This window comes from Vidua chalybeata, chromosome 13, assembly GCF_026979565.1.
Source record: "Vidua chalybeata isolate OUT-0048 chromosome 13, bVidCha1 merged haplotype, whole genome shotgun sequence".
In the NCBI taxonomy this organism is placed as follows: domain Eukaryota; kingdom Metazoa; phylum Chordata; class Aves; order Passeriformes; family Viduidae; genus Vidua; species Vidua chalybeata.
The window spans coordinates 12,369,551-12,385,647 of NC_071542.1; the positions used below are offsets into that span (position 1 = coordinate 12,369,551).

Genomic DNA, 16,097 nt, shown 5'->3' on the forward strand with positions numbered 1-16,097 from the left:
TGATGTATTTCCCTTAACCCTACGCACCTGAAGCACCAGGCTGAGGTGAGGCCACCCTGCTGTGGCACTAATTGCCATGAGCTGCACCTAGGCAAGGCTTAAGCCTCTGACTCATGAGCTGGGATTATTCCTGGGAGGAGCACAGTGGCTGTTGACCAGACCTGCTGCCTGTTCCACCCATCTCTGATATTTCTCCCCTTCCAGCAGCTACAGCCCAGCTGCCCACAAAGCAGGGAACAACTGCTCCAGTGCACACACCAGGACAGGCAAGACAAAAAGAAATGGCTCCAGTCAAGTTTCTTTTCAATGCATCAGGCTGTAGTATCTGAACATAGCTATCACTGTATAAGCACAGAAGGAAACAAGACTAAACCTAGACTGTAATGGATCAAACTGCAAAGCTCACCAAAAATGTCTCACCAGAAGGTTTGCACAGCTGGTTAGTCACACACACTGTAACTTCATAAAAAAGGATATTCCCGACCTAAGGATCTTAAACTAGAAGTATATCTGTAAATTTGGCTGAAGGCAGTTAGTTGTTTGGATGCTAAAGCAGCATTAAATGGTTTTCTCACACTGGAATTAATACTTTGAAGACTAATATTTGGAAGATTAGGTGAAAAAAATTAAAAGCAGAGCACTCAAAACCTGATACCTATAGAACTTGGCCCTTGAACTGCTCAGGTAATAAATCCCACCACTCTTTGAATTCAAAATATTTTCTTTCACATAGGGGGCTTCTGTTTTGTGGTTTGTCTGTTGTTTGTGCTTTTTTCCATTCTTGCCTTCCTTTTGCATGCTCTTTTATCTGTTTATTGTAATTCTGTTTACATTTCAGTCTCTAAGTAAAACCTATTTAATCTACAGGTTTTACTAAGATCTTCACATGCTCAAACATTAGCAGCATTAAATTACTTGGGTTTTGCTATTATTATTTGATATAGCTGACAAGCCATTAAATGTGAAATATGTGGCACTGATACAGCATTTTCCTTACATCACTTGCAGACAACTGTAGCTGTATCTAAAACACAAGCTGGTAAAAAAAAAAAATCCAAGTGTTACCTCCATAGTGCTGACAGAGAACAAAGAAAAAATTGAACTGTCTACACAAACAGCAGGTGCTCATATCCAAAATCCTATTACAGCCGACATTTTCACACTGTTCTTCAAAGACCCCTGCAAATCTGAATGCTGTCTCCCACAGAGCACCAGAGCTGGAGTCCAAGAGGATTACACAGGAGCTGGAATGGATAAGGCCTTGCAGGAATGCAAGCAGACAAACTGGATGCAGCATTTCTTCCATGCAGAAGAATCAGTGTAGCTCAGGCAGTGATCTGAGTCTCCAAGAGAAAAGAGACAAGGGAGCAGAAAGGCAGGATGGAGAACAAGAATGGCAGAGAGGTCCTGATACAAAAGTGATCCATGACAGCAAATTGGTCCAATGTTCCTAAAAAGAATCAACAGCAGATGAAGGCATGTGTCCCCAGAACATGAGTCTTTTAGCAGCCAGCATTGTAGGAAGATGACTCAGCTGGCAGCAGGATTTCTCTCTCCTTTATGGACTTACTCTAATATGCTCAAGCACTGCAGAAGAACCAAGTTATTAGGTAAGAATGAGCTCCTCTCAAAGAAATGCAGTGTCTCAAACTCTGAAGGGCTCAGTAGAGAAGCCCAGTGCAGAAGTGCCATGGTTTGTGTTATCCAGGAGGCCAGACATCCTGCTTGGATAGTCCTCCTTCAATTCCCTGGAAACATTTTGTGTTTCTCTGCTACTCTAACCATTTCCACAGACTTGAAGAAAGACAGTATTTTCTTTTGATTTAAGAATCAAAACAATAGGCTCTTCCTCTGCAATGACATGTCTCGTGAATCATAAATAGCAAAAAAATCCTACTTGGATAAATGACACTGTAACCTCTATTTTCCCCCACACCATGGTAAGTGCAGGAAACACATACCAATTTTTTATTTGCTCAAAACACGGAGCTTTGTCAGAGTGTGAATCTGCATATGTTTGAACATCTGCTTTCAAAAAAGTGCCAAATTCACAGCCTTACAGAGAAACACAACTCTCCTGATGCATCTCTCCCGTCTCTCTCAATTATCCATTTTCAAGTGGATTCATTAAATATTCCAGCAAACACCAGGAACGACAAGTGGCAAATAGAAGATGATAGTCATTTCATAAAAGCAATTTATTACCTGAAAAGATTCATCCAGTATCTTTTCAGAGACAAGAAAACCTTGGTGTTCTTGTTTTTTCTGTGCCATTTTTATATTGGCACTCTTGACTTTTAAATCAGACGCATCTATTCCTTTCTTCCCAAGTATCCCCATCTTGCACATGTTCCTTTAATGAACTTTTAGCACAATCAATGTTCAACCCCCAGTAAGAGTCAATATAAACTAAGATGATTAAAAAAACATATAGCAATCACCAGGATTAACAGTACCATATGTTTTAGAACAGCAGACCACAGATAACTAGTTCAGAGCTTAAAAATCAAATTTCCTAGCCACAGCCTTTATCACCACAAACCCAGGGGCTAAATCCCTCTTCCTTTCTCACAGTAAATACTACTTAGAATCCCGTACAATAAAATTTAGCACAGTCAGTTTCTTCTGTGTACTTCTGTTTGGTTGAAGTGCTTATAAAACCTCCTTGTGCTCACTAAGAAACTGAAAAGATAGCACAAAAAAAGTAATTTTTTACAGAAATGTATATCTACATTTAATGATATGTAAAAACATTACACATCAGTAAACTTAACCTGTCTTAATGCAAAAAATGTTATCCTAAAAAATGGCAAAGTATGTCTGTACATCTAGAAAAGTACTAACTTTCTGAAACTCAGATGAGAAAATTCATGAAACCCGGTGATATGTACTTGTTCAGGTTATCCAGCTGTCTTATCTTGGATCATCAGAGTCTATGGAGTAAAAGACATTTTGCCCAGATTGTGCAAATCCAGAGGCTTTAAGAATGACCAAACAGCACACCTGGGAGATTTCATTTTCTGCCAACACACCTAGTTAACAGGGCAAATTGCTTTTGTAGTTTTTTAGTGATAGATTTCTTGCTAGTCAACTTTTTCCAGTCAAAAAAGGATGCTTACCAAGCAATTAACAGCTATGCCACAAGAGAAGTGGATCAAGGGCAACTTTTAATGTAATCACTTAAGGTCACTATTTCAGCTGATGCTAAAGGTAGAAACTGATCTGCAGCTGTATCTTTGAAATTTAAAAGAATAAAAATGAGAAGAAAAGCACCTTCTGGATGTTATTCATGCCCCTATTTGCCTCTGTCTCTGATGCAGTCCTTGTAAAGCATGTAGGCATCCTGCTTGACTGCATGCAGGATCACCACCGAACAACTGGTTATGCAGGAAAAAATGTTAGCAATTCCTGTCCATGCCACACCGGCACTTCACTGCCTCCCAATAAACCAGCACAGCACAAAGAAGTCTTGTACTGCTGGAGTTTCTATTTTTGAAATAAAAGATAACAGCACAGTGCTTGGAAAAGAAGTGTATTAATGTCTGCGTTACTACTCAAGTTGGCATTTGGCCATGCAGGTTTTCTGCAGTTCACCATTTCACAACATGGACACTTTCAGTTACAAGCTACTACTCTTCACTCCCCCAAAACACATTTTTCCTATTTAGCTCTGTACAGTTCCATTTTACAGTTCCAACAGATATAGTGTATCCCTTTCCCCTCATACCATAAAGCTTCCAAGAGAGAGGCAAAAGAGAAATATGAAATGAGAATTAAAAAAAAAAAAATTAAGGAGTCTGGCCAGTTCTACAGTGAAGAACAGGAAAGAACATAGTTCATATGGCCCAGAAACACCAGGAATATTGGAAAGATGAAACACAGAATAACTCACAACAAATGATGCCTGCTAAATTCTCCTCTGCCCCTCAAAATTCCAATAATTAAATGAGGTAATTTTAAGCTAACACTCCTACTTTTATTCTTTTATTTCAAACTAACACACAAATTAATGTACTAAAAAAAGAAAAATAGAAAATTATTATGAAAGTCAACTAAAGAGAATAATGATCTTTAGAGCAATTTCTTCTGCTGATAAAATGCAACAAATTTAGAACAACATCCAGGTAAGAAATATCCAAGATACAGAGGGTTTATGTTCTTTATTATGAATACTAAAGTGGATTTTTGGATGGAAAGAGTCATTTCCTGAAATAATTGGAAGGTGCCAGATCCTATTTGTGTCAATAGTGTTGCTCAATGCTCTACACAAAATGAACTACAGATCTTAGATGAGCTTTGACTGAAGGACAACCAGTTTGGAAGGGTGGGATATCTGGCACCAGATTCCTTCATCTCAGGATAGAAAAGAACTCAATAAATCAAGGAGACTTTACAATCCACTTGCTCTCTACAAAACTCTATGAACATTCAGGATTTATGACAATATTATCTTTCAAGATCTATCAAAAATTCAGGTCCAAATTATCTTCAAGTATGTTCCATCACCTTCATTTTTTATTAATGTAAATACAAATTGGAACAATTTCTTTTTCTAAAAGCCACCTTTGTGCCTTGTATTCCTTTACAGAGTCATTTCTGCATTTTCTGATTGATTTTAGTACAAATTTCAAAGAGAGAATAAAGAACTAATTGTACTGGGCCTATGCACAGCAGCCTTTAGAAGTGAACATCACATTACATGAATAATTAGCAAGAGTTCAGGGGAGAGGGCAGACGGTTTTGCTATCAGAGAAACAGAAGGCTGGAAGCTGGCAGAGACAGAGCAAGTCAAAACCTTTTAGGCACACTGGACAGGCTTAAGGTTGAAACCCCACTTGATATCTTAAACTGCTGTAGTGACTGCTGAAAGGGTGCTGCTTCTTGCATCAGAAAGTGCTGCCTGCAACACATGGCTAACTCCCAGTGTATTTATTAACCAGTGTGAGCAAAGGTTACACGTTCATAAACCCTAGGCATAAAAATAGCAAAAGTGTAGCTGAAACATTACCCCACCTCTTGCCACAACTCTGGTACTTCTACAGTTGGTTAAACTTGAGGAGATTCTCATACCCAGATTGAAACAGTAACTTTTTCTGTAACATTAACACACATTAAAGCCCATTCTTTATCAGAAATAGACAAGCTCTTTGCAGTAGGGAGCTACAAAAAAAGATACTACAAACAAAACATGTAATACAACTTAAATATGCAACTTGAGGTACATTTCAGTCTTAGTGGAAGGAGGAAACTGACTAGCTCTTAAGTGGCTGCCTCAAGGTAAGAATTGTCCAGGGAACACCTCCAAAGTAAATATTATATGAAATTAGCTACTTCTTTCAAAAATAATCCAAAACAACACTTAAAACATACAAACACCTTTGTGAGAAATGAAGTTCTAAACAACAAATAGCATGCTGGAAAAGACTTTTGTAAATTTGCCCTGGAGAACATGCTCCAAAACCAAGAGCATTTTCTTGAAAGATGCCACTTTCCCCAGGCTGTCCTACAGCCAAAATCCCACTAAAATTCATCAGATGCTGGGGAAGACTGTACAGAGTTGGGACAATGATTAAGTTCTGCCCAAACTGGCCCAATGCTTAAGGCAGCAAATCAATTTCTCAATTTTCCTTTAAAGTATAAATGGTTTTATATACCATTTTGTTTATAAAGTGCTCAACAAAAATTCACTTTTTATTGTTGGCTTTTATATGTTGCATATTATTAAGGTTTGCAAGATATAGTGTAATAGACAAAGTATCTTGTTTAATTTATTATAAAGAACTCTTAAGATGCATTGAATAATCTAATCTTAGTTTATCTGCACATTGAAAAAAAAAAAAAAAAAAAAAAAAAAAAAAAAGCTGGTTTTGCTTCTTTCCTGATGTTGAACACCATTTTTCCAGCTCTGTAAGGACATTCATAGCAAAGCTAACTAGAAGTTAGTAGGAATGTTTAGAAAGATTCTCTAATCTGAGCAAAACCCATTGTAAACAACCTTATTAAAGGATAAATATTTCAAGTCATACTACTAAAGGGAGCTTTCCTGAGAAATGTGCTGAAGTTGGCCTCAGACCTTTCAGTATTGTTGGCTCCCATTATCCACTACTCCACAGTTGTTCTACTGCACACAGAAAGAAATGGCCATGCCGTAGCACAAAGTTAAAATTAACTGGTCTAACATACTGGGATCCTAAGAAATGTGGCAGTATCCTGTAAAAAAATAACAAAAAAGAGTATCTCAGAGCTTCTAGCTGGCACTGCATGCCTTGAGAAGGATCACTTGCCAGACACTGAGCTATGCAGCTCAGTTAGCAGCATGCCTTGGCTGATAAATAAGGCTCCCATGAGTCAAAGTTCTTAAAGTAACATTTCTATATGTAAGGAGGCTTTTTAAATAAGGTACAGTAAAACTAATCTTCCTAAAAACATAGCTCAAACTGTCTAACGTGACAACTGAAAATAGAATTTTCATCTTGAAGGTACACCTAGAAAGAACTTCAAGAGACTGTACCAATAAATAATATTACTACCAGAAAAAACATATGTGAAGTTCTTCTAACAAATTTGCAATACAAAATAAAAACCAGAGGCAATACTTTGAGATTACCTCTCATTTAAATTTTCCCCTCTAGACTTTGAGGCAAGTATACTAACTTAAAACCTCAACTTCCACATCAACATCATTCTTCATTTGTTAACCTACACGGAATTCCCCTTTTTGAAAGTTGAGAGGATACAGATTTATTTCATGATTACAGGGATTTTCCCAAAGATATGCATATGCTTATCAAGAGACGTGAAACCAAGGCTGGGAAGGTGAGTGGGCATTGTGCCAGATTCTGCTGTTTAACCCAATTTTCTGCCTTTGTATTATTTGGTCTCATAGTCAGTAAATCCAACCACAATGTTTAATTCTAACAGGAGAACCTTTGTTCTGTAAAGCTAACATAGTGGTTAAAAATATAAAGATATGGATACAGATAATGCCAGTATAACTCTGTCATTATACAACTGACCTATGCCTGCACCTTTTGTGATTGTTTGTGGGCAGCAGAGCTTAATGTGCAAATAACAGTAACCCATTTTTCTCAAATTAGCCCTTGGAATAAAGAATGCAAAGATGTTCCTCTGTCCTTAAGCTGACACTGTGCACTATTCATCCATCCCATTCTACATTCTTAGCCTTCTGTTAAAAGCATCTTTATTCCACTGTGTTCATACAGCACTTCCTGGGTTTACAATCCCACATTTCCCACTGCTCCCAAAACCCGACACACTGAAAAAAACCACTGCCAACAAAACACTCAGTTTTAGTCAGGAATGAAATTGAGCTTCATCATCAGATGTCAGGCTGAGCATGCAAGACCAGTGTAAGTCATTCATCTAAGATGAAGCAGCAGCAAATGGGTCACTGCAACTGCACCAGTGCTCATCTGCAGCAACCTCAATTATCCACCACCAACTGACACAGGAGATATTGTCTATTGGTTTGGTTTTGTATTTTAGGCCATATAAGCTCAAGCTTTAAGAGTCAGACAAAACCCAATTCTTAATCGCTTCATTTCAGACACCTAAGAGCCTTAGCATTCAAAAATTGTAAAAAGATTTTTTTTTTCCTAGATTCACTTCCTCATCTTGTACACAGGTGCCTTTAATTCCTCTCAAGTTCAGTGGCAACTGAAGCTATCCTCCTAATCCACAAGAAAAGATTTCTGATCTTCTTAGGGGCTACTTGTCAGAAGCAAGCCTGTATATACACAAGCATGTTAGGTACAACACATCTGCACCTTGTTTTATGACTCATTTCAACTGCTTCCAATGCAGCCTTGTAATTAATTTACATTTGCGAAGGAAGGCAGAAAGGATTCTTAGTTATTCATTAAATTTATTATCAGCTTTGGGAAAAAACCAAACCCCTATGTTATTTGTTCATTTTCTTTACTAGTCCTGCATAATCTTGAGACCATTGGCCTTAAAACCAACAGAGAATACAACTGTGGAACTTAAAAGTGGGTCTGGGGCAAGGATGAAAAGTTAGTATCATCACATTGGCACATCAAACTAAAAGGAAATAGGAAATTCAGTCCCAGCAGTGAGACTCAGCCAATACTTGGCACTGCCCTTGTACTAGTCTATCTCCACATGAGGAAACACCACAGGACCGAAAAACCCTAGAAAACTGAAAAGGATCTGTTTTCTTCATTCAGTATGGAAACAGAAATATCCATTTGCTGACTGCCAGTTTTTCCCTCAAAGCCAGTTGCTAGCAGATAACCACTTGCATACCCTGAAATGGTTTCCACCTATCTATTCCCACAGCTATCTACAGTCCTGGACAGCACTGCTACTTTTTTTTTCTTTTGCTCCTTTTACTTATGTTCATGAGTAATGAACTAGTGTAAACTTAGCCCAGCACTCTGGAATGTTTCTAAGCAGCAGAGTAACATAGAGTAAAGGGTGAATTTTGGAGGTTTTTTTTTTTTTGGTTTTTTTTTTTTGAGGTTGTCATGGACTGGAGACTCACCCTGGCTTCAGAGCAAAGCCATTGAGGTTTACAGAGTCCAGCTCAAACTCCCCTGTTAAGAGCAAACTGAACAAACCTAAGAGCTACCATCAACATTCACAGGTCAAACAGCTGAGCAATCATCAGCTCAGCCTCCAAAGGCAATAATCTGTATCTAGAGAGAAAAAGCTGCCTTTCCTCTGCACTTCCTGTAATTTAGTGCTAAAAAGCAGACAGTTACTGCAGCATGGAGGGTTTAACAATATGTTCCTCTAAGAATTTTTTATGTTCAATGCTCTGATGATGCTGAGAACCAGGTCCCACAACCTTTATGCATCAGGGTAAACCAATATCTCCAGTTCAGGCAGTTGAATTTCAGGACTATCCACACTCAGGAGAGCATGTACTGTTAGCCAAAGGCTCTTTGGCAGCTTATTTTTCTTCCCAAATAACACCAGTTGCAAAACATTCTTGACAGCAAAAAGTTTCCTTTTTTTTTTTTTTCTTTTTAAACAAGCTTTGATCTTGTAGTCCTGACAGAAACAGGGAAATATTTAACAAAACTACTTTTACTTCAGTGACTAAAAGACGTAATACAACACCAAAGCTCAGTAAACATTTTGAATAACTTTGAACATCAGAGCACCTGTTCTGAACAGTTGTTGGTGTTTGTCCCAGGAACGCTCATCATCTGAATTAATCTTTGCTCATTGCATAGACAGCAACAGCAGAGGATTGTGTGTGCATCTATTTTTGCTCAAAGTTATATGCAGCCTTTCTTGAAGGCAGGTAGAGCATGGCAGGTAGAGTAAGTTAAGTTTTAGAGGATAGTAGCTTTAAACAATCCTTTGGAGACACTGTAACATTATTGAAAAGCTGGTATGACTGAACAATCTACCAGGTGATGCTCCATGAAGAAAGGAAACCCTGTTACTCCAGGACTATTAATTGTGACTCTGCCAAGCACTGCCTTTTGACATGTCAGGATTCAGTTGGTAACTTTTGATAAAAACCTTTAAGCAACAAATCTAAAGAACTTGGCTTAGATCATGCACAAAATATGGTGCTAGTGAAACAAAATTCTGTTGCTAAGAAAATTAAAGTAGAAATTGACTATTTTGATTAGGCAAGGCAAAAAAACCCTGAAGCTGTTATTCACCTGGAAAGCTGTAAGCACCTCATCACATCAGAATGGAGACAAACTAAACTGACACAACCTCAGAAGATTAGTTATCATTCTGGCCTAATCCAATTAGGTGTGTTCCTGATTTTACTCAATGCAAGACTTCTGCTCCCACACAGGAAACAGCAATAATCTCCTAATAATCAGCACCACAAATAATAAAATTCCTGCATAATTAAAAGTTTGGTGTGCATTTTCTTAACATTAAATTTGGCAAAACAGCTTAAAAAACAATTCAAACATTCTATCTGCTACCCAGTGATCAAAGACCTGTTGATTTTACTACACCATATCACAATTTAATTCTTTCCATCATACCATATTGACCAAGAAGCATAAGGAAAATGAAAAGTGAACCAATGCTCTCCTATGGATTGAAAGACAAATTCAAATGCACCTTTTTGAGAATTAAGGATTTAAACATTACAATAACATCTATCATTTATTAAAAGCTTAAAAAATAGTAGTTTATATTGTGCACCATGAAAAACAAATTAAGCTGTATCTTGTTAAATGCAACAAGAACAGCTATTCTAAGCTATTTATTAACTATATTTTCTTCACCTCCTTTCAGAATCCAGGTTCTGCTCTTAGATACTTTACTACAGAAGCAGAGGGAGTGGGGCAGCAGTGCCTTCTTTCTTTTGACTGGGATTTTAAACTACTTCACCAACCTTCTCCAAATTTTTAGAGAACATAGAAATTGATTTTAATATAAATAGCATGTGATCAACAAAGCAGCCATGGTTTTGTGCTTGAGCACTGAACCCAAGCCCTACATGTGCATCCTGTTTTTAAGTACTGTACATTGTCTTAATGTAAAAGTGTTAGAAAGTTCAACCTTCCCATGTGGGATTCAGGAAAGGCAGGGAAAAGGAGGACAATCAAGTAATTTTGCACAGATGTTGCATTAAGACAATCAGATATTAGGATAAGAGACACATCTGAACAAAAAGCAGCAACTTAAAACCACATGGACAATGAGAGAAGACAGTCTGATACACATTCTCTTCAATTTGGTTCTGATTTTGAAACAAACAGAACAAAATCAGCCCAACCTGCCTAAAATAAAACACTTTCAAAAAATATCTGTAGCAATAAGACAGAAAATTCTTTCTGAGAAACATTAAGATACCAGATGGAAATTTGTTAATCAAGTAGAAAAAAATAGATATAAAAGACCAAATTAACCTCTGATCAATAGTTGATAGTGGAATGAAAACAACCAGTGCTACAACTACAGCCTCTGAAGAAAAATCTATAAAGATTCATTCTAAGGAAACTTTAAAACTGTATGTCAACATCTTTACTAGGCTGAGAGACAGAATTCAAAATTAGTAATTAGTAAAATTACCCTTTAAGATACAGTTTATTCATGAGAAAAAATACTAAATTCCTTTAAATTAAGGAAAATAAGTTTCCTTTACAAAGACTAAAATAATGGAGAATGGTTGAGATTGATTTTGCAAAGACGGATTGATAATTGAAACTGAACAAAAGAATTGGATGATTTTGTTTTTTCATCCACTGCTTTTAGATAGTTTTATATTCATATGTTATGCAAGGTTTGATTCCTAAATGTGTATGTGATAGAAAGATCCTTGCTTCAGGACCTTGAAAGAAAACAGTCACAATCTACAACCACGATGGCAAAATGAACTGATGCCTTGAAAGGCTGACCTAGAAGAGAGGCTAGACAGAGCGAAAGGATAAAGTAGGTATTTATTAAAAGTCCTTAATGGATACACCTTGGGCAGTACAAGAGCTGGCCAGGGTTACACCCAAGATGAACGCAAAATGGTCACAAAATGGACAACTGGTCACGAGGTCTCACACTTTTATAAGTTTTGGTCCGTCTGCATATTGGAGTTAATTGTCCAATTATAGCCCCAGGTTATGAAGTTCCATCCTCAATGTTTTTCTCTCTTCAATTCACCATTGTTTGAACTTTCTGGGCCTGGAATTTGTAAGAGCTGTACTTGGTCTCAAGTTGGAAAAGGATTGTTTTGTCTATCTATCCTGTGAAGAGAGCTTGCTAACACTTAATATGAAGCTCAGAGTTACACACTAAAGCAGCACAGAATGTGAAAAATATGAAAGCTAAAACTTAAGGCATCACTGCCAGCTCACCATCATTTCTAAAATTTGACAGCTTTCTCCAAGCACAGGGTTAATTCCCACTTTCCTCAAGGCAACTTGCAAAACATGCAGGTAAATTAATGATTGCTAAGTATCAGTGAGACTTCAGAGGCACAATTTAAAAGGAAGAGTCTCAGACTTCCAACATTTTAATAATTCCTTTCTGCTGCCAGGTGGAATGTCTGGTGGATTCAGAAGAGCAACAGCTTCCCACGGAACTTAGCACAGATGACTAAATGCTTTTGATGGCACAGTGAACCTCTATTTTAAGACTTCACTTTTAACTTTGCATTGCAGTTCACTACCATATGACTGGAGGCCAAACGCCAGGAATTTGCATTAAGAATGAAAGCATACACAATCTCCTGGAGCTACCGAGGAACTGCTGCAGCAGGAATGCTATAACATGACATTTTACCTCAAGAAGCATACTTGTATTTCTGCTGCAGAATATTTCACTAATTGTGAGCCACTTGGATTGAGGACTAGCAAAATGATCGGTCTTGTAAAGTTCACACTGTTACTTGGAGAATTCATCAGCAGAAAGGCTAAGGTTTCAGCTCTTACCTGTTACAAACACAGTCATCTGTTAATAGAATTGATTAACTTTCTATTGAAGCTTACACTTTACAGTGACCAACTTCTTTACTGGCCACCTAAAATACTGTAATCATAAAATCACAAAATTGTTAACATTGGAAAAGACTTCAAAAAGCATTGAGTCCAACCATTAACCCAGCACCACCACGTTCCCCACTAAACCACATCCCCAAGTGCCACATTCACATGCCCTTTGAACTGTTCCAAGGGTGGTGATGCCACCGCTTTCCTGGGCACCCAATTCCAATGCCTTTTGGTTCCTAAAAACCTAACCAATGCTAACTACTCTAACTGTACCCTCAAGGTACACTAAAATGTGGAATTAACAAACATGGCAAAGTAAGAGCTGGGAAATTTTAACCCCTCAATCTAAGGTGGAAAGCAGAGTCTAGATCTTGTATAAACCACTGAAGGGACCCTAATGGAAAACTACAAACTTGTCCAGTCACACATTTATTGAAGAAGCCTGATCCTCTCAGAGCAAGTTGAGCATGTGGTGCCATCACCTACTGGGTCAGGTTTCTTAAAATATTTAAGTGAAGGAACCCCTTGTTTCTGGGCCTCTGTAGAACATAAACATATACTAAAACCTGTCAGCATAGAAGAAGCATCTCCAGGCAGATGTGAAAGCACATTTTCAGAGCTTGAGAAGGTTTAAATGAAAAAATATCATCAACTAAACATCAAGTGAAAGAGAGAAAACACAGCAACTGAAGGACAAACATTCCCTAGGCTTGGTTTAGATGTAGCATTTTTCCTCCCTTGAATCATATTTACATCACCCAAACGTGTTGTAGTGGCACGTAATAATTTATTATGCATACACCATAGCAAAATCACTTCTTTACATAAGACCATATTATTTATATTCAAGAAACAAATATTTTTTAAAGTCCTGGAAAACAAGCCCAGAATCCAGTTTGCTCACCAAGCAGACAGAACACATGCTCTGGAAGGGTGACTTCTCCCTACACCTTTCTCCCCCAGCTCTTCACTTCACTTAGGCAGAGCAATGTCAAAAGGCATTTGGACTCCACAACTAACCAATCCCTGGATTCTTGCAAAGCCAATTATCTAAATTAGTAACAACTCCTGTCACTATTTCTGAAGCTGGCACATATCCCCAAGATAGACATTAAATACGCATTTCATGCAAGCCAAGTTTGTCTATGAATGCCAGAGCCAAGAACTAAAAACGTTCATCACTCTTTTCTCTTGGCCTACTACAATTTAAGCTTTTTAAAGCTCTTTCTTTCAGGACATGTTCTGTGAGGTCATACTTTAAGAACCACTTATGCAACAGCAAAAGGAGCTCATGGTTTCTGTGGACAGAAGTGAGAGGCCCAGGGACGGCCATCAGTTGTAGCCAGGAGCCAGAACCAGCAGCTCTGCTCAGGATTTTCTAGAAGCCAAGGGCTCACTGTTTCCACTCACCATGCAGCCTCCTGCCAGAGCCTTCTCACTGTTGCTCCACCCCTTTGGATGCCACATACTTTGGCATTTCCTGGCAGAAACCCCAGCTCTACTTCCAGATGTCAACACTTTTTCCTTCCAGCCCACTACCATAAGTGTTGGATAACAGTTGTTTGGAGGCCAAAAGAGAAAGACATCTATGATGCAGGAGCTTGCACGAAACCCCAAACATGTCACACAACACCAGCAGTTTCCTGGTAAGCCCTAGCCAAGGCTACTGCCAAATTCAGTCAGAGCTTTGGCTCACCTGGGTTACCTCTAAGTGTAGACAGTGGCAGGCAAGTCTCGAACAACAGGTTTATTGCACTCTGCAAGCTCAAATGGCAATCAATATGTCCTACTCAAGATGGAGACTTTCAGTGGTGAACCAATGGCTAACACAAATTACAACTGAATAATCCTCTAAACCTAGAAGCCAAAGGATGAAGGTTTGCCCATCATTTTAGCAAATGAAGCCATCCAGTAAATCACGCTGTAGCTGTTCATGGAACATCTGGTGAGGCCACCAAAGTAACTGAAACCATTTACAAACCCTTCCCTTCCACCAGCAAGGTTAACCGTGCAGACTTATTAGGATTAAAGGGAGATACAGAAATACCTTGTCCCCAGTATCCATTTACCTTGTCCTGAGGGCCTGCCAGGCTGCATCAATGTCTGCATACAGGTTTTTCTCAGAGGGCTTGCCGGTGCTCACCCCGTAGCCAGAGTAGTCGTAGGAGAAGACGTTGCAGTTGATGCGGGAGCCGAGGCCAATGTAGAAGCTGCACATCTGGCCCAGGTCCACAGCATTACCGTGCGAGAAGAGCAGCGTGTACCGGCCAGTGGGGGCACAGCGAACGAACATGCAGCCCAGCCTGTTATCTCGGGCCGTGCGGGAGAAGAACACTTCCACGGCATCCAGTTCCCGCTGGGAATACTGCCAGTCGGCCCGCTCGCTCAGGTGCAGGCTGCAGGTGCCCGATCCCGTGGGGGTGCCCGCCCCGGCCGCCGCCCCGGGCTCCTGCTGCTGCTCGGGCTGCAGCACGGTGTAGGTGGGCTCCGGGGGCAGGAAGGCCAGCTTGGCAGCGATGCGGCTGGGGCAGGGCGGGCAGCAGAACAGCCAGCACAGCTCGCCCAGAGAGAAACCGTTCATTCTGGGGCCTTGTTCTGGCATCAGAGACGCCGGAGAAAAGCTAAACCTCCCCTGGAAAGAAGTCACACGGAACCGACCCAGAGCCCTCCTCCGACGCGACCTGCCGCCTTCCTGCGAGGCCACCAGCTGCCCTCCCAGAACGCAAACAATGGCAACCTTGGAAGAACTACAGTTCGGCAACAGCAATGCAGCTCTTCAAAGCCTAGAAACTGCTTATACAAACCAAAAACACAACCCCACGAAATACAGATGGGCTACAACCAGCCCTCAACCCCCCCGCCACAACTAACGCTACAGCAAATGCAACTCTCTAAAACACGACCCTAGACCCCCCTCACCGCACATGAGCCACACGTACACATTTACAAAATGAATTCCCCGATGCCACGGCTCAGTGCGGCTCTCCAGCCCCGGAGCCGGCCCCCCGCAGGGAACATGCAGGAGCCAGGGAAGCACCTTCCCGCACACACCGCACCACGCGCGGCTCCACCCGCTCCGCCCGGCCCCCGGGACGCCCCGCAAGGCAGCGAGGGGCCCCCGCAGCGCCACCGCCCCCGACCCGGCCCCGGCAGCGTCCGCAGGAGGAGGAAGATGAGAGGGAAGAGGAGCACGAGAAGCAGGATGAGGAGGGTCGAAGGGGAAGGCAAGGTCGAGGCTCAGCCGCGCGCGGCCGCGGGCAGGGCCATGCCGGCTGCGGCGCGCAGGCAGGAGCGGGCAGCGGCCATGTCCCGGCTCCCCCTCCGCGCCGCCGCAGCGCTTCCGGGTTACGGGCGCGGAGCGGCGCCGCCGCAGGTGCCGGGGCGGGTGCGGGGCTGTGCCGGGCCGCGCCCGCAGCGGCGCCGCCTGGGCGGGGCGCCGGGAGGTGCGGGGGGTGCGGGAGCGGGTCCCGCAGCGCCGGCCGGGACGCGGGAGCCGCCGCCGGGCCCTTTAAGGGACCCCCCCCCAACCCCTCCGCCGGCCGCCCACCCTCGCGCGTGCGCGGCGGGCGGGGGGCGAGGGGCGGCGCGCGCGGGGGCCATTTCGCGCCCTCGGAGGGCTCTGTGAGGGGACCCTCGGCTCGGTCACCC

General features: G+C 41.2%; 1 protein-coding gene across 1 annotated transcript in view; it reads right to left on the reverse strand.

Moving 5' to 3' along the window:
* ABHD17C (abhydrolase domain containing 17C, depalmitoylase) overlaps positions 1 to 15,769 on the reverse strand; it is a 31,976-nt gene extending 16,207 nt beyond the window's left edge. Inside the window, exon 1 of the mRNA XM_053955093.1 lies at positions 14,519 to 15,769. Coding sequence (XP_053811068.1) covers positions 14,519 to 15,051 — 533 coding nt within the window. The 5' untranslated portion in view covers positions 15,052 to 15,769. The remainder of the gene's footprint in view (positions 1 to 14,518) is intronic.
* Positions 15,770 to 16,097: the final 328 nt, after the last annotated feature.